General features: G+C 34.1%; 2 protein-coding genes across 3 annotated transcripts in view; both read left to right on the top strand.

Moving 5' to 3' along the window:
• The window catches only part of LOC111059226 (COP9 signalosome complex subunit 4), a 37,938-nt gene extending 30,873 nt beyond the window's left edge, over positions 1-7,065 (top strand). For both annotated transcript variants that reach the window (XM_039435248.1, XM_039435252.1), the window contains exons 4-7: positions 1,417-1,858; positions 3,239-3,409; positions 5,071-5,271; positions 6,286-7,065. In XM_039435248.1, coding sequence (XP_039291182.1) covers positions 1,417-1,858; positions 3,239-3,409; positions 5,071-5,271; positions 6,286-6,419 — 948 coding nt within the window. In that variant the 3' untranslated portion in view covers positions 6,420-7,065. The remainder of the gene's footprint in view (positions 1-1,416; positions 1,859-3,238; positions 3,410-5,070; positions 5,272-6,285) is intronic.
• The window catches only part of LOC111059228, a 15,105-nt gene continuing 1,972 nt past the window's right edge, over positions 6,757-19,889 (top strand). The window contains exons 1-2 of the mRNA XM_022346851.2: positions 6,757-6,888; positions 19,617-19,805. Of these exons, the coding sequence (XP_022202543.2) occupies positions 6,831-6,888; positions 19,617-19,805 (247 nt within the window). The 5' untranslated portion in view covers positions 6,757-6,830. The remainder of the gene's footprint in view (positions 6,889-19,616; positions 19,806-19,889) is intronic.

Here is a 19,889-nt window from a genome sequence, read left to right as displayed (position 1 = left end):
CTGTCTAATTTATTTAATTTATTAAGAATCTCATCCACTTTTGCTTCCATATTGAGTAATTATTTCGTAGATGAATGAATGATCAATTTGGCTTGGTAAAGATTAAATAGTTTCCTATAGCAATGAACTAATCTCGTCAGATGGATGACCAGTAAGTGATATGATAAGAGATTCTATACTTTCAAACGTAAACAACGACGGAGAAACATTTCACGAGATAACACCTCTCTCACTGAGGTGACGGCGACGGCGTAGGCGACGGCTGCATTGTACGGTACAAAGTCCAATTCTCTTTCTTCAGTTCATAGCTTCTTCGGAATAATGCTATTGGTTTCAACAAGCTAAAACCTAACCTCAACTATGAATATTATAGATTGAAATGACTTTAACTTATTACTTGTTCAATAACCAAAACTGATACTTATGCAAAAGGTACACAGTACATTAACTCAACAAACTTCGCACAATTTTTGTGATTCACTTCTTCTTATTAATTGAAATCGAACACTAAACACGGAGCTAAATAGATCACAACTCTCCACTACAAGCGCTTATCTGACACCCATTATTGATAGTACTGAACTGTTAATTTTGCAGAGAACTGTTTTTTGTGGCTAGGTATTAATATGGACCAAATTTAAGAACACCAAACAGCGAACAGGTTTTAATCTTTCTGCTTGTTGATGCTCAATTAAATTTTACTCTAAACCTATTTTGTATTTATGCAAAACTACTTCCTGTCAGGGTCTTTCTCTTTTTTTCTATTTTTCTTGAAATGAAATAAATACCGAGAGGTGATGTGAAATTTAGTGAATGAATCATAGCGTCAGCCGAAATCATTTTTGAAACTCATTGCAGATTCTGTATTCATTCTCTTACGGTATAATATATAATTCATATGCTCTACGAACATTAATATTATCCTACTTAGTTTATTACGAAAAAGAAGCAACTGTTTTCTCAGCTAAAACAGTTACTTTACGGTACGTTTAAGACTAATTTAAAAAGTTTATAGTCTCAGTTGCAGTTCTCTTTCATTGTATGTTATTTTATGAAAAATTTCTATAAAAATTGTATTTTTTTGCGAATGATGCTCACATGAACTTTCAGCTTGTGTGTGGGTAATGGAAAGTGCGTGGCTGATTTGATGAGATGATCAAACGTCCATGCCTACCGGAGGGATTCGAACCCACTACCAGGCAGCGCTATCAGACTGAAGGGTACAACGCTTCAGTCGTCTCGGCTAACCTGGCCGGCAATTCATGAATAGTTAGAAGAGAACGACTAGATATTGTCAAAACCATTGATTTATTAGAATAAATTGAGATACTAGGTTCGGTTGTTACATTATTATCAATCAATAGTAAATTATTAATAAATGCAAGAAATTGAAACGATTGTCCGATTGAACTGCAGGTACAACCAAGGGTGATTTCGTTCGAAGAACAAGTGGCCAGCATAAGACAACACTTGGCACTGATCTATGAGAGAGAGCAAAACTGGCACGAAGCCGCCATTGTTCTGGTTGGCATACCACTGGAGACAGGACAAAAGCAGTACTCTGTCGACTACAAGCTGGAGACCTACATGAAGATTGCCAGACTCTACTTGGAAGACGACGACCCCGTGCAGGCGGAGGCCTTCATCAACCGTGCCTCGCTCTTGCAGGCCGAATCCAAAGACGAGAAGCTGCAAATCTATTACAAGGTGTGCTACGCCAGAGTGCTCGATTACAGGAGGAAATTCATTGAAGCGGCCCAACGCTACAATGAGTTGTCCTATCGTACAATCATTCACGAAGATGAGAGAATGAGAGCTCTGCGAAGTGCTGTCATCTGCACCATATTAGCGTCTGCTGGTAATTACTATTACTGCTCTCATTATATTCTTGATGTAGTCATCATTGTTTACTGTCATAATAATGATTTTACTCAATTTTATCTTTCATTAACTTATGATAGAATAGAATTATTTCTTTATAAGTGTTATTGAGAAATGATGAAGTTGGACATTAAGTCAACCTTAACACTTATTTCGATATTAGGAATTAGTGACTAAACCTCTTTATATGTACTTGCACCACGAATGTTGATATTAGCATAGTAGTCCAGTCAATATAGACATAAAAAAGGGGGTGTGCTTGCAATTTATATTGTAGTTCTGATTTTTTAATATATTATTTGGGTACATAAGAGAAGTCCAGAACCAATTTCTTCATGCAAAATTTCCTTGTGCTAGATACAGGGTGGCCCAAAAACCTCGTATTTTTGGCTCATTTTCCAGTTTTCAGCTATTTCTGCCGAATCTCGTAATCGGACAGAAAAATTTGTTGGTGATGATGATTGAAGCTGAAAATTATGTGTTTTTCACAATACAAGGAGCATTGTTGTCAGGTGTACCTGGAAATCTTTATAAGATAGAGCGCTCTACCTGATCTCAGATTGTAGAGCACAAAAATATGCCCAGAGGGATTTTGAATTATATATCTAAATGGTAACAATCGGAAGATATTGTTGATCAAAAACTGAAATTCATTAAAATTGATTTTTTCTTCAAATTTCACTCATTTTTGAAAAATCATAACTCAGTACTCATTAGAGATAGAGAGTTCCGAATGATCTCATTTTATTCAAAATTTTATAATCTAAAAAAAGGAGAGCAAATTTTTCTGTCCGATTACGAGATTCGGCAGAAATAGCTGAAAACTGGAAAATGAGCCAAAAATACGAGGTTTTTGGGCCACCCTGTATCTAGCACAAGGAAATTTTGCATGAAGAAATTGGTTCTGGACTTCTCTTATACCCAAATGATATATTAGAAAATCAGAACTGCAATATAAATTGCATGCACCAATGTATATAGTGACTGGACTATAGAGAAAGCAGTCAAACCATGGATTGGGAATGATTTGCCGATCAACACGCTAGGCCACTTCGAGCCAGCAAGCTCAAGATCTCCCCATTGAACAAATACATTTTTCAAGTTGCCATTTCGAGAGTAACACAGTTCTAACAGGTAGCGCCACAACCTGCGATTCACACGATGAGCTCTCTACTCCTGTATGCACTATGGTAAATGATGGACATGATCAACAGAGTAGGAATGCGAAGCGACCCGAATCCGTGTAAGCATCTAGCGTGTCGTTTTTTTATCAAATTCATTCCTCTGAATGGTTGATTTTTTTAGTATTAATTTTTCTTTATATGGATTTTTTTACAGAAAGTGTTATTTTTTGCAGGTCAACAGAGAAGTAGAATGCTGGCCACACTTTTCAAGGATGAGCGATGTCAACAGTTGCCGGCCTATTCGATTTTGGAAAAGATGTACTTGGATCGCATCATTAGACGCTCGGAGCTGCAGGAGTTTGAAGCTCTCCTGCAATCTCACCAAAAGGCCCTCACTCCTGATGGTAGGCTTCTGTAAACCTATGTCGGTTATCTCTAATAATTGCATGCGTCTATATAAATTCATGTATCTTTTTCCGAAGAAAAATGTAAGTGTAGTTAGGTATGTATTAGTGATTTGGAAAGTACGGTAACCCAACTCAAAATAGAAAATTCCATGTACCAACTTATTAAAAAGATATTTTATTTAGCGTGTGACACGCCCAACTATCTGTTATTTTTCATTGCATCCACTGACCTTCTGTAGAAGGGGTGTTTGGATATGTCATGTCTCTCAATAAGCATGGAATGATCTCATCATCTACCATCTCGAGGTTCATAGTGCTCTCTGAACTCCTGAAAAGAGTAAGCACATATGTACAGCAACTCTTTTTTCAGTTGAATATCAAATTTTTTTTCCGGTTATTTCCTTCAAGCGAGCTGGCAGTAAATTATACAGACCTGAACTGCTCACCCCTCGTTCGTACATGGTAATTTGGTGTGTCTTATCTCTCAGGTTACTCCTGTTTCTAGTTGCGTAGTGATAAAATGTTCGCCGGCATTAAACCTATGTACATTTTTTTATGAAGCAGATTGTTATAATATTAATGAATTAGGTGGTTCGCACTGTTATATGGTAACTCAGATCATCTAAGATAAGCATAAAGCACTTTGGACGTTGTTGCAGCATTTTTATATCAAGGATTCCGGTATTGAAAATCCATCTAAAAGTATAATTTATCCAAACTCATCATTCCTCTTATTATACGCACAAACACACACATCTTTGGTTCAAGGACATCATTCTCGGAAAAAAATGTATTTATCAAAAAGTAAATTTAAAAATAATTTGATAGACAAAATACAGGAATTTTCCATTAAACAAAAATAACTATTTTTTCTCTAGAACTTTTTGAATATTATGTATGTTAGTTCTAAATCGGATTTATAAAACGATGTGCTCTCTAATGTTCAGTTAGTGTCCGGAAAGTTCTGTCAATGACTTCAGAGCAAGAAATTTATTGATCAGTTCAGTACATGTTAAAACCTTCAAAGTACATTCCTCCTGCATCGATACACCGCTGCCACCGTCATTTCCACCCGTCAAAGGCAACGCGGAAGTCCTCTTCCTCAGGCCACGCGTTGTGGCCGCTTGAACGTTGCTGACTCACCTGACATGCTTCCCTTTCATCGGCCTTATTAGTGTCGGCACTCTCGGGCTCGTAATCGAACACCCAAAACTCATCTCCTGTGATAATATTTTCCTCGTCACACTGCGTTGCTCGTGGAGTGCTGAATTTTGAACTCTAACGCGTCAAAAAACCGTCTATGTCCGTCCTATGGACAATGGACATGCCTGTGATAACTAACTCTGGCAGCGCTAAGACAACTGGCATGACGTCGGCTTTCTTCCCAAGACCCCCTACCACTAGTCTCCCACTGCCGCAGCAATCTGGAATGTACAGTCGCGTTTTTTCGTTTGGAAAAAACATTGATATTACTTTCCAGACAGAGCATATAAATACTCAACCTTGAGAATTTGCTTGTTGGTATTCTCTAATTAACAGAGGAGAATTAATTATTATATTTCGACCAAGAAGACTTGAAAATTTGGCAGTGAACATTTTTTGTGATTGTTAGGCTACAACAATTATGTTGCATTAATGAAAACGTTCATCTATTTCAGGCTCCACGATTTTGGATAGAGCTGTCATTGAACACAATCTATTGAGTGCTAGCAAGCTGTACAATAATATCACATTCGAAGAATTGGGAGCACTCTTGGAAATTCCTCCCATCAAAGCTGAGAAAATTGCAAGTCAGATGATTACCGAAGGTCGTATGAACGGATACATCGATCAAATTGACTCGATTGTTCATTTTGAAAGTAAGTAGATTGGTTATTGGTTATTTTCAATGGTAATAATTTCAAGTTGCAAGAGTCAATACATCATCGAAAGAGTTTTATTTGTAAAATTTTACTTGAAATCAATTCATCATCTACACAGATCAATGTCCATATCTAGATATCCTAACTAGTGACTTCTAATTGGATTATTATACTTATAGGCTACTCTTTGGTGGAACTGATAAGATGCGCTCCAAAAATAAGAAAAAACTTTGCTTTTCCTTACAAAGGTATCCTCGTGATTTTATGGATTAGGCTGAAGATTTTTAATATTTGCACTGAAGAGCTTATTGTTCAACAAAGATTAAAATTAAACTCAGAAGCTAGGATAAGTTTCAACTCATATTATTATTTTCGTTATCAATTGCTTAAGATTTTAGTTCAGGTTTGAAATAACGAAACTGCTGCTTAAACACAAATGCAGAATATGCTTTGCCCTGCTAATAACTGTAACATTGCTAATAACACTGCTAATAACATTAATAATATCTCTCACTGTAACATTGATAGCCAGTTACAACAAGCTCGTTAAAGACATTTGAACATGCTCAAATCTGATACGGTTCACAACGAGTGCACTGCAACATATGCTTTCTAAGGCGATAGTCACTATCCTTAATCCCAAGCCATGTTCAAATGTTTTGACTGAGCTTGGTAGAACCGGGCATCAATGTATAGTGCTTGAAAGCTTGAAAGCTCAACTATGAATACAATAGAACTATGAATACAATTGCCGGCCAGATAGCCGAGTTGGCCTTCCAGTCTGATAGTGCTACCTGGTCGCAGGTTTGAATTCCGCTGAATCCCATCGAATAGGCATGGCCATTTGATCATCTCATTATTCACCTTCGCACTTCCCATTACCCATGCACAAGCAGAAAGCTCATCTGGGCATCATCCGCAATAAAAAAATAATAACCCTGGTAATAATTATATATGTTTGTATAATGTATTCTCTACAAATAAATAATTGAAATGTCATTCATTTTTCAGCCAGAGACGTCTTGCCGGCCTGGGACAAGCAGATCCAGTCGTTGTGCTATCAAGTCAATCAAATAATTGAGCGAATTACCAGCATTGAAAATGATTGGATCTTGAAAGCAATGGAAGATCAAATGGTTCACTAATTATTATTCATTGATATATTTTTATTATTTTCTATACAGAATTCAACAGCAAGAATTATCAACTTTCAAATTAAATAATCTATGTACTTATTCTAAGGAGTTTGAAATGTTTGTTCTTATAAATGAAACATATTTTGAAAAGGATTAGATAGTTTTACTTTTACAGAGAGTGATATCAACTATGGTTTTTATGAAAGGAAGAATGTTCCGGTACGAGAAAGCGAACTTTCAAAACTGATCAGTTCTTAATATAAATAGAAGAGAATGAACGTGGTTAGATAATTCAGATAAGAAATTTGGAAATGTACCAAAACCGATTGAGTTGTAGTCTGAACCCAGACAATAGTCTACGCAACACCTTTGCATGTGCTTGCCAACTAACCTTTTTGCCAGTCGAAATAACTTCTGTAAATGAATGTGTGTAAAATGGAAAAATTTCGAGAACAAATAAAATGTCTACATGAGAAAGGTTAGTCTCTCAATCTAGTTTTTTCCTATTCATTTTCTTTTTAATCATAAATATTTCTTGAATTATTAAGTACGTTTTTTCTAACATTTTAAAGTCAACATAAAACTCACAATATAGATTGTTGTTACTCGCTATCAATAAGCTGAATGAATTAAATATGATTGATGATCACTCTTATAAAATTTTGAATAGTACTGTATTTTTCCTTGAACCTATATTATGCTGGAAATGATTTCTAAAATACTTCCTTTTCTATTAGAAACTGGAGTTGATATGTCAGAACTCAGAAGATAAATCTTAACTATATTTAAGATTAATTCTTCTCATAGCTTCGGTTATTTTCAATGGATAATATGAAAAATATTTAAATATTTTTATATGAAAAATATTTAAATATTTTTATATGAAAAATATATAAATATTTTTCATTAATACATTTCACAAAGATGATTGTAAATGTAATTTCATTGTACTGTTTAGTTAATCATTATTTTAAAAGTATAAAACCATACAAAAACAACACAATGTTATATTCATGTTGTGAATTGAAGAATAATAATTTCCACTGATGTGAATAGTGCCGAAATTATTGAACTTTACTACGTCAAATAATTTCACCGCTAACGTTCTGATTTTATTGATCCAGTACAAACTACATTATTGATTAATCGAATTTCAATGTATATTACCAAATTGCAGTCAATTGAAAAAGCAGAATTATTTGAGCGATATTAAGTCCTTGATCGATTTTTAACATTTGTGAATTTATTGTATTCTCCGATTACCATAATTAAAATAAATACACAGTTTTGAGAATGTGACTGTCATGTGCTTTAGCCACAATTCCAATTATTTTTGAGTACGGTAAATAAAAATAATGACTGCTATAGCGAGTTCCACGTTATAACTAGTGAAGAGAGATAGGAGAACAGCGTTGCGGATACTCAGCCTTGTCACTGCCTTCTATACAGGATAGCTGTTAATGGTATATCTTATGTCGTATTTGAAGTGTCCAAAACTCAGCGGTTATCCTTATAGCTGCCATTTTGTTTTTTTTTTCACTTAGAAATTCTTATCTCAAGAACGAAATGTATTGATCTGAAATTTGGCATGAATATTTATGCTGTAAGGACTCAACTTTAAAAAAAATAGAAAATAGAAAAATGAAAACCATTCACTTTACAGAAAATTTACAAGAGACAAAAAAGTTAGCAAATTTTATCAAGATCTTAAGGATACCTCATTTATTTATTAAGATTGGTGGAAGAATAACAGAGAAATTAATTTTCGTACTTAAGAAAGAAATTATTTTCGTACTTAAAAACATTGTAAAATCAGCTGTATTGCCATATGGAGCCACACAGAGTTTTCAAAGCTTCATTTTAAATACAACTGGAATTAAAAATTTGATAATTATGTTTAAAAGGTAAAAGCTGATCATGCATGCAGTACGAAAATAATAAATTTCTCTCTTATTTTTGACCAATCTCAATAAATAAGGTATACTTGAAATCTTGATGAATTTTTTGTCTCTTGTAAATTTTTTGTAAAGTGAACGGTTTTCGTGAAATTTGCCATCAAAAATTTAAAATGGCTGCCATTTTGAAAATTTACATCGAAATTTTTTAATTTTTTTTTAAAGTTGAGTCTTTATAACATAAATATTCATGCCAAATTTCAGATCAATACAACATTTCGTTGTTGAGATAAAAATTCCTAAGTGAAAAAAACAAAATGGCAGCATATAAGGATAACCGCTGAGTTTTGGACACTTCAAATACGACTAAAATTTGTAGTCTCCTATCATCCAGGAACAATACCCTAAAATGTTCGACATTACTTCTGAAACACTCTGTATATATATATATAATATTACTGTTCATTCTTGTTTAAAACAATTAATTATATTTTATGTGTTAAGAAAACAATTTTTAATAACCAAATAATAATATTATTCAGTATTATAGATTAAATATTTTATATTATATAGTATTTTATTTTATATATTAATTTTATTTCTACATTCTTTAAAAAATATCTAATTAATAATTAATTTCTGGACCGAAAATCAAGTGACGAAGCAGTGTGTGACTATATAACCTTATCTTTTGGACAACATTAACATTTTATCAAAATTTTTGGAGAGAAATAGTACAGGCTTAGCCTAGTTTTTCCTCCAATGTCATAATTGTATTATGATTATAGTATTTTATACAATAAATAAATAAAATAAAAATAAATAGCAACACCATGTTAATTAAATACCAACGTGGACCTCACTATAGTGAGATTCGCCGTCAGCGCCTCAGCATTCCTTTTGAATAACATAAATACTTTAATTCAAACAATTAAATGTTAGTTTCATCAAATGTTAGCGGCATCATATTTTCCTTTTTTGAAATGCACACTATTCAGTTAGCTGATGACATAGCGGAGTGCTAGTAGTCGCTTTCGAGAGGGGTGGTTTTAAAGTTTTGCTCTTGCACAGTCAGTCGCCATAATGCTTTGGGACAGCGAGGAGCGTGCGTTCACCGTTGAGGCCTACTTTTCGAGTAGCTGTTCAGTCAGCTGCCTTTGCAGTACAGCGTGCCTTTCGGAATCGGTTCAATTTTGCCCCGTTGGCCCGTGTTCCATACCGCAAATCAATAGTTTTGTGGATTACAGCCTATTAGATCACGTAAAAACATTGACAGTGAGAGCTGTAATTTTGCAATCTCCAAGGCGTTTAGCACACAAATAAACGTCTGCCCTTGGACTTTCCGATAGCTCTGTGAAGAGGATTCTCCACAAAGACCTTCATTTGCAACCATACAATATGGATATAATTCGCAAAAAGGCTGTTTTGAAGGAACACTTCCGAGAATACCTTATCTCAATTAAAGGCGAATGCAATGACTTCCTATTTTCCTGATTTGCCCCCTGTGTAATTTTTTTGAAATCACGTAATTATGTGTACCGTTCGCAGACCCTTCAAGATTAAAAGAACAACATACAGCTGGAAATTGCCAAAATTACGCCTACAATGCTTGAAAGAGTGATATCAAATACTAGAAATAGGTACTCTAAGGGCCGGTTTTCGAGCTCGGGATTTACCTGAGTTCTAGACTTTAAACAGCTGGAGTCAGAAAATTGGCTGTCTGAATCACCGTAAACAGTTTACGATGGTTGTGGGGGTAGTCGCAGTCCACATATAGATAAAAATCTAGCCTCAAATTTTGACATTCATTAACTTTTTTATCTGTCCACCGAATTGATTATTTTTTTAAAGCTGTAATTGTTATGTTCAGGAGAAGGTTTATGGCCTATCAATTTTATGATCCGACTTCAGGACTCTTTCCTACGGTCCTTCAAAGTTTACATGTAATCCTTATTGACCGAGCGAAGTGAGGTCTAAGATTCAAGTCGACGGTTTGGCGTTTCTCTTAATGTTTGAATGTTTGAATGTTTATATGTTGCGCATTTACAGAGTAAAAATCAGACTATTGAATTATTCATCACTAGCAAGAACCCGTGCTTCGCAAGGATCTATTTTAAAAGTTGACGTAATGAAATTTTGGAGAATTGAGAAAAGGCCTATAACCATCCTTGGTTAATTAAGAATCTATAAGCAAAATTTCAAGTTAATTAGTCCAGTAGTTCAGACGTGATGATGCGTCAAACATAATTTTCCTATCCCGTACGTGCATAAGCCAGCTCTTTACTTTATATAATTATTATAGAGATATAGTTAACGACTGCAAGAGATAGGACTGTGGGACAGAATAGTGGTGAAACTATGATAGCGCCAGAAGTGTCTCAAACACAATAGTAAGTAGTACATGAACTTTTTGAAAGTGATTTGAAAAAATGTTAAAACAACAGAACTGAATCCTTATCATTCTACCTTCATTTAGAGAGGCTTTTGTTTGAGCCGAATGGAAATCTATTTATAAAAAATGAATGTCTGTTTGTTTGTTTGTTACCTGTAGACTTGAAAACTACTTGACATAACGGCATGAAACTTTGGGAATATGTTGTGTGAATATTGGGGATGGTTTCTGAACAGAAATTTTAATAGGGGGGCTAAAAATAGTTATTTATTAATCCATTTTACAGACATATGTTTTCGAAATTTTCGGCCGAGCGGCTACTGAAGAACGAAAAGATGATCATGATTCAAGATCATATTGTGATAATATGATTTAGCATCTAAAGTTACCAGCTGTAATAAACACATCACCCTGTGATAAATTATTGTGTACTGGTATTAAAACGGTAGTTTGGAGTTGAAGTGTAGTTGATTGGTACCAGCTGTTGATAATGGTTCCTTAGAAGAACTATACAAATAATTATCACTCCCCTATCATTGAGAAACTGGAAAATGTTGAAAAAATTATTCACCTAATGGAAGAGAGTATATATATATTGTATAGTATATATGTATAGTATTCATATTGCATTCATTAATTACTGAAGAATGAAAGAATAATTTACAATTTTTTGAATTTAGCTTAGCTTATATTCATCCTAAAATACATCTACAGAAAAGAATACAATCTACAGCTATGAAAACATTGAATATTTTTCTTTGAAACACTGATATAACCTTTTTTTCAATTGAAAACTTTACTGATAGATATTACTACCAATTGATTGAGAAGAATAATATGTTTTCGGAATAATGAATGCTGCATGACCTAAGCACATAGAAAGTCCGTATTGAGATGTAAATGAACATGTTGATTGTCAGATAAATTTCATGATTCACCAAGTAAAGTCAAGTGTAACATGAGATACATTGGCGGTACGAGGTTCGCTGGGTAAGCTAGTTGTAAATTAAGCTTTATTATTATTAGACAACGCTGAAAAAGACAGGCTCAATCACCAGGAATACTATAAATCTATGAGGGACTAGTAAGTCATTAATTTTGAGTATTTCAATTACTTCCATTATGGACACTGGATACATTATGGACAATCAATACGTATGAAATTTATTAGCTACCGTACAGAATAAGAAAATTTTGATTGCAGTGACCCCGACTACTGTATTATGAATAAACATTCAGATCAAATATAAGGAATTACTCGCATCTCTCATCAACTCGTAATTTTTATTCACAAAATATTAACAAAAAAAAATATATATATATATATTAAGTTATATTTAATAAACTCACGGCTAGTACTCAAGTTTGTCTTTTTCTGGCCGTGCTACAAATAAATGTAGGTATATGTTTGACATTTTGTTTCTGTAATCTTGTTGTCTATTAAGAAAGTTTTCAATGTGATTTTTGATGGCAATAAAATTTGAATTTGAAAAAAGAATTATCAACAAACTCCTAACCAAAGAAAACCTTTGTGCTCTGTTCTAATCGGAGTGTATGAGACTCCATATACAGCTGATAGAAGGCGCAAACCGAAGTGGCCAAGCATACAACGATGGAACAAACACGTGGTAAGCTCGCGCTCTCAATCAACGCAAAATCAATTCGATCAGCTAATTGATGAAATTGTTTTAAGCTTTCCAATGATTACAACATATGTTAGAATATCATGTGTTAATTATCTCAGTTCCATATGGAGTTCACCTTACCATAAGCTTACTTAATAGGTTCCTTTTTCATCCTTTGAAATCCTTAGAGGCAAAATATCTCAAAATCCGTTCTTAGTGCGCATCTAGCATGTTTGATGAATATTTGTGCAAAGTCTTAAGTCTGTAGGCCTATTAGTTTGAGCAGTAGTGTGATTTTACATCAAAATTTTCGAAAAGTGCCCTCTCCTGAACCCCCCTGTGCTCCTGATTGGAATTTTTCTGCATAGATCTGATTTTTGTCGTACCTGAACGAAAAAGTTCCTCATGACTTTGCTGTGCAATGAACGGTTAAAAAGTGAAAATTTTGGGGGGCCCAGCTCCCTCAGGGGGGGGGACAGATTTCTGAAAATCCTTTTGTAGTGGATGTTTTGAGGCTACAATAAACAATTGTGCGAAATTTCAAGTTTTTAGGCTTAGTAGTTTGGGCTGTGGTGTGATTTCAATTTGTCGGGGCTTAGCCTTTTAGATATAGGTAGAAGAAGAAGAAGAAGAAAAAGAAGAAGAAGAAGAAAAAGAAGAAGAAGAAAAAGAAGAAGAGGGAGAAGAGGAAGAAGAAGAAGAAGATTATAATGTTGCTTTGGCCTGTGATCTGTATAAATGTCCTGTAACAACTAAAGGTGCGTCCACACATGCCGAACCGAACCTCGAACCACGCAGCAAACCGTGCATTCCTCCGAACAACTTGCCTTTCAACGAACATGAGCATACGGTATGTTAAAAATCAGCTATTAATCATTCGCCGTACCGTACTCCGAACCATTCGCCGTGCCGCTTGCCTCTGTTCTAACTGTTCGCCTCACCGCACTCTGAACGCTGAACTTTTCAGCCAATCAGAGCCCTCGATTACAATTCACCGTGGAACTCCCTCCACAATATTTTGGCTATCCATCACAAGTGGAAAACATGCGAACATGAATACAGAAGTACGGTATGGGCAATTTTTCATTTGATTAAATTCATGTTTTGAAGAATTCATTGTTACGAATGATAAATTGATAGGAGCTTATAAATATTTTCTTATTCAAATGAAATAACGATTGGATAAATACCAATATTGAATTATTGTTGACAAAGAACTCAGTACATCGACAATTCATTCAAGTAATTCTGTATTGATAAAATTTTAATCATTTTCTCTATTGATAATCAATTTCATCAACTAATCATCAACTAACTGAAAAAAGTACTTCAATTTCCATGAATTTATTAATAGAATTATATAAATCTAAAGTGTAGGTCATATCTAAATTCTTGTTGGCAAGATAGATGTTATTCAATGCAGAAATCATTGCTATGTTACTAAAAGATAGGATACAATGAATAGTTCTCTTTCAGGGGGAGTTTTGACAACTCACAAAACTCATTTTTCATTTGAAGAAATAATATCAAAAAGGTACATAGGACCTTACATTTTTGTTCAGCTTGCCAAAATACCCCTCATTTCAATATTAAAATTTTCGAATGACTGTACAGTGAGTCAATCATTCTATCAAGGCTTGAATAATTTTGAAATTTTAATTAAATAAAAATGGTAGAGAATAATTATCATGTAAATATCAACACCATTATTTAAAGACATATTAACTGCATGCGTTTTCATATTGCCGATACAGCATTGATAAAACTGTAGACGTTTATTAAGCAGTCTCAAAAAACTGTTCTAGCTTAAAAATTAATAATACATGCCACGTGTAGGCTAATACATTGATCAGGAAAACGAAGTTCAATACTATGTTTTTCCTAAACATATGTTTTTGAGATAATTTCTTTGATGCAGCTGTTTCACATTCACCATTATAAATTATACAGAGTTTGTGAAAATAAAAATATTTACTGATTACCAAAACAATATTATTATTATATTAATGATAATAATTAATTATTGAAACAATACTGTTATTATATTAATAATAATAATATTATTAAACATATTTATCAATTATTATCAGAACAATATCATTGAGGTTGAGTGGAATCAGGTAGAAAGCAATAATGGAACAGATGTTCTTTTTTGAATTTCTATCATATTATTTTGTTATTTCCAATCATTACAACATATGTTAGAATATCACATGTCAATAAATAAATTATCTCATTTCCATATGGCACTCACCTTACCATGTTCATAACCTTACTTAATAGGATCCTTTTTCATCCTTTGAAATCATTAGAGGCAAAATATCTCAAAATCCGTTCTAGCATGTTTGAAGAATATTTGTGCAAAGTTTCAAGTCTGTAGGACAATTAGTTTGAGCTGTAGTGTGATTTTGCATCAAAATTTTCGAAAAATGCCCTCTCCTGGACCCCCCTGTGCTCCTGATCGAAATTTTTCTGCATAGATCTGATTTTTGTCGTACCTGAACGAAAAAGTTCCTCATGACTTTGCTGTGCAATGAGCGGTTAAAAAGTACACAATTTGGGGGGACCCCAGCTCCCTCAGGGGGGCAAATTTCTGAAAATCCTTTCTTAGTGGATGTTTTCAGGCTACCATAAACAATCGTGCAAAATTTCAAGTTTTTAGGCTCAGTAGTTTAGACTGTGGTGTGATTTCAGTCTGTCGGGGTTTAGCCTTTTATAGATATAGAGAAGAAGAAGAGAAGAAGATAACTTTACAATTAAAAATAAAAACAAGAGGGAATAATATCGCACTTACACAGATTACACAGATGTGTGGAGAAGCCAGTCTATTGCTGTATTTCCATAAGGTTTATAGTTTCAATCAGGTACTTATGGATGAGAATACTGCGTGAGGTCTACTGTTCACAGAACTACTAGTGGGAGAAGATTTGTGAGCTGGCCACACACAGAAATAAAAATCAGCTATTAATCATTCGCCGTACCGTACTCCGAACCATTCGCCGTGCCGCTTGCCTCTGTTCTAACTGTTCGCCTCACCGCACTCTGAACGCTGAACTTTTCAGCCAATCAGAGCCCTCGATTACAATTCACCGTGCAACTCCCTCCACAATATTTTGGCTATCCATCACAAGTGGAAAACATGCGAACATGAATACAGAAGTACGGTATGGGCAATTTTTCATTTGATTAAATTCATGTTTTGAAGAATTCATTGTTACGAATGATAAATTGATAGGAGCTTATAAATATTTTCTTATTCAAATGAAATAACGATTGGATAAATACCAATATTGAATTATTGTTGACAAAGAACTCAGTACATCGACAATTCATTCAACTAATTCTGTATTGATAAAATTTTAATCATTTTCTCTATTGATAATCAATTTCATCAACTAATCATCAACTAACTGAAAAAAGTACTTCAATTTCCATGAATTTATTAATAGAATTATATAAATCTAAAGTGTAGGTCATATCTAAATTCTTGTTGGCAAGATAGATGTTATTCAATGCAGAAATCATTGTTATGTTACTAAAAGATAGGATACAATGAATAGTTCTCTTTCAGGGGGAGTTTTGACAACTCACAAAACTCATTTTTCATTTGAAGAAATAATATCAAAAAGGTACATAGGACCTTACATTTTTGTTCAGCTTGCCAAAATACCCCTCATTTCAATATTAAAATTTTCGAATAACTGTACAGTGAGTCAATCATTCTATCAAGGCTTGAATAATTTTGAAATTTTAATTAAATAAAAATGGTAGAGAATAATTATGATGTAAATATCAACACCATTATTTAAAGACATATTAACTGCATGCGTTTTCATATTGCCGATACAGCATTGATAAAACTGTAGGCGTTTATTAAGCAGTCTCAAAAAACTGTTCTAGCTGAAAAATTAATAATACATGCCACGTGTAGGCTTATACATTGATCAGGAAAACGAAGTTCAATACTATGTTTTTCCTAAACATATGTTTTTGAGATAATTTCTTTGATGCAGCTGTTTCACATTCACCATTATAAATTATACAGAGTTTGTGAAAATAAAAATATTTACTGATTACCAAAACAATATTATTATTATATTAATGATAATAATTAATTATTGAAACAATACTGTTATTATATTAATAATAATAATATTATTAAACATATTTATCAATTATCAGAACAATATCATTGAGGTTGAGTGGAATCAGGTAGAAAGCAATAATGGAACAGATGTTCTTTTTTGAATTTCTATCATATTATTTTGTTATTTCCAATCATTACAACATATGTTAGAATATCACATGTCAATAAATAAATTATCTCATTTCCATATGGCACTCACCTTACCATGTTCATAACCTTACTTAATAGGATCCTTTTTCATCCTTTGAAATCATTAGAGGCAAAATATCTCAAAATCCGTTCTAGCATGTTTGAAGAATATTTGTGCAAAGTTTCAAGTCTGTAGGACAATTAGTTTGAGCTGTAGTGTGATTTTGCATCAAAATTTTCGAAAAATGCCCTCTCCTGGACCCCCCTGTGCTCCTGATCGAAATTTTTCTGCATAGATCTAATTTTTTTTCGTAGCTGAACAAAAAAGTTCCTCATGACTTTGCTGTGCAATGAGCGGTTAAAAAGTACACAATTTTGGGGGGACCCCAGCTCCCTCAGGGGGGCAAATTTCTGAAAATCCTTTCTTAGTGGATGTTTTCAGGCTACCATAAACAATCGTGCAAAATTTCAAGTTTTTAGGCTCAGTAGTTTAGACTGTGGTGTGATTTCAGTCTGTCGGGGTTTAGCCTTTTATAGATATAGAGAAGAAGAAGAGAAGAAGATAACTTTACAATTAAAAATAAAAACAAGAGGGAATAATATCGCACTTACACAGATTACACAGATGTGTGGAGAAGCCAGTCTATAGCTGTATTTCCATAAGGTTTATAGTTTCAATCAGGTACTTATGGATGAGAATACTGCGTGAGGTCTACTGTTCACAGAACTACTAGTGGGAGAAGATTTGTGAGCTGGCCACACACAGAAATAAAAATCAGCTGTTATAATCACTGCGTCATCCAACAGCCGTCGGTAGATCTGTTTTTACTTTCCTTGGCTATTACCATAGGTAAGGAAAGTATTGCTTTCCGAAAAAAATTAAGGTACCCCAATTTGTAAATTTCTATACGTTTCAAGTTCCCCTGAGTCCAAAAAGTGGTTTTTGGGTATTGGTCTGTATGTGTGTGTGTGTGTGTGTGTATGAGTGTATGTGCGTCTGGGTACACGATATCTCATCTCCCAATTAACGGAATGACTTGAAATTTGGAACTTAAGGTCCTTACAATATAAGGATCCGAAACGAACAATTTCAATCAAATTCAATTAAAGATGGCGGCTAAAATGTTGTCAAAAACAGGGTTTTTCGCGATTTTCTCGAAAACGACTCCAACGATTTCGATCAAATTCATACCTAAATTAGTCATTGATAAGCTCTATCAACTGCCATAAGTCACATATCTGTAAAAATTTCAGGAGCTCCGCCCCATCTATGCAAAGTTTGATTTTAGATTCTCAATTATCAGGCTTCAGATACAATTTGAACAAAAAATTTCGAGTGGAAAAGATTGAGCATGAAAATCTCTACAATTGATGTTTAGTAACATTTTCACCTAAAATTGAAAATAAGCTCGAAATTCGAGAAAATGTGATTATTTCAATTGCAAACTGTTGACAACTGTTGATTCTATTAAATCATTCACTATGAAGAGATAGCAGACCTCGTGTGTTTCCAGCGTTATTGTCCTGTCACCAGCTGGCTCAGATCTTTGAATAGTAGTAGACTTGAGATGCGCGGGAACAATAGCGTCAGGTGATCAATTTTCATAACGGCAAAGAAGCTGTGTGAGTGCGCCACACCAGATTTTTCTATTTTCTTTCTACTGATTTACAAAATGTTAATTATTCTAATAATAATGAAGCGGTACAAACGACGTCCAAACTTTGGTCGTAGAACTCGAAATGCTGTGAATTCAGAATATGCACGGGAAAAACAGCAGCAAGGATATACCATTCAATTTCCCAGCAAGCTGCATTCAACTATGTCTAAAAATACAAACTGCTGCACAACTAACAAAGCACATAGGCAGTCCTTATTGAGATATAAATGTAAATACTGATTGTTGGATAATTTTCATAAAAATATAGTGCATCAGATTAAGCTAAGGCTAAGTACACCTGAGGAGGCGCGGCTTGGTTAACAAGGTGTTGATCTTATGGAGATTGCCTTATCACACCGTTCCACGCCATGCCCGATTTAATGTGTTTGAGTTCTTCCATTCAAACCAATAAGCAAGAAGCACCTGGATGCAAAATGCCACAACGCGTCTCCTCAGGTCTGCATCCAGCTAAAGTTTGTCATGAGATGCATTAACTATTAGGCGGGACGAAGTTCGCCGGGCCAGCAGTTTTAGGAAATTAATTTTCGAAAAACTAGAAAATTGAACTCAATATAAAGTAAAGAGAAAATAGTGTAGTTTCAGCTATTTAGAATTATTTCGGAATGTTTCATTTCGTCAAGGAAAAAACTTTCCAATATTATTATAGAAATGAGAAAATAAGGATTATCATAAAAACTGCGACTACGCCCCGTTTCGGAAAGCCAATTTTCTGACTCCAGCTGTTCAAAGTCTAGAACTTAGCTAAATCCCGAGCTGGGAAACCGACCCTAAGTGTATCCAGAGTGGGGAACGTCACCTCCATGATATACCTACTCTTCAAACTATATTAAACAAAACGTTAAATACATGGATACATCATGAAACTAGAAGAATAAATTGTGTCTCATAATGCATATTATTAAGTTTAGAAACAAGGAAGTGAAGCCGCACTCTGTAAGCCTACTATATTATACGATGTACCAGTCAACTGATACCAATTTGAACCAATTTCCGAAATTCAAAAGAATTGTAGGTACTGATTAATTTGTTACAATTTTGTAGTTCGAGATACTGTGCTTCTCAGAGGTTTAGTATTTTAAACAAAAAACCGCAGATAAATAACTATTATTGTGTTGAATCCCTGTGTTTCTGTACGTACAGATGAAGATTCGCAATAGCCTACTGATAACACAATTTGCGTCACACACGCATTAGTAGATGCAATGAGTTGACTGTAATACCGGTATCGTAATAAGATTATATAATATGATACTGAATATTGATTCAATATTTTACTGTACAGGGAAAGCTATCTTAAATTACACTGCATTACGCTGAAATAGAACTGTAAAATTTCTAGACGATTGGAGATCAATACTTGAAGTATTAAATGAAGAAGACAAATGGTACAGCTATGTGCTTTGGATTCGCCCAAGCGCCGAAAACCTGCACTTCATAGCTGAATCAGTGACTAGTATGGGTCTTCATGGATTGGTGAGCATAGGTTGCGGAACAGGCTTATTGGAATGGTTACTCATGATGGCTACAGGTAATCTTAGTTACTGTAAAATATTATGAATTGGAAAAAATACTATAAGAAACTATAAGAACATATCCATCATTACATTGCAAC

The sequence above is a fragment of the Nilaparvata lugens genome, chromosome 1 (assembly GCF_014356525.2).
Source record: "Nilaparvata lugens isolate BPH chromosome 1, ASM1435652v1, whole genome shotgun sequence".
Lineage (NCBI taxonomy): Eukaryota > Metazoa > Arthropoda > Insecta > Hemiptera > Delphacidae > Nilaparvata > Nilaparvata lugens.
This window is presented reverse-complemented; position numbering and strand designations above follow the sequence as displayed.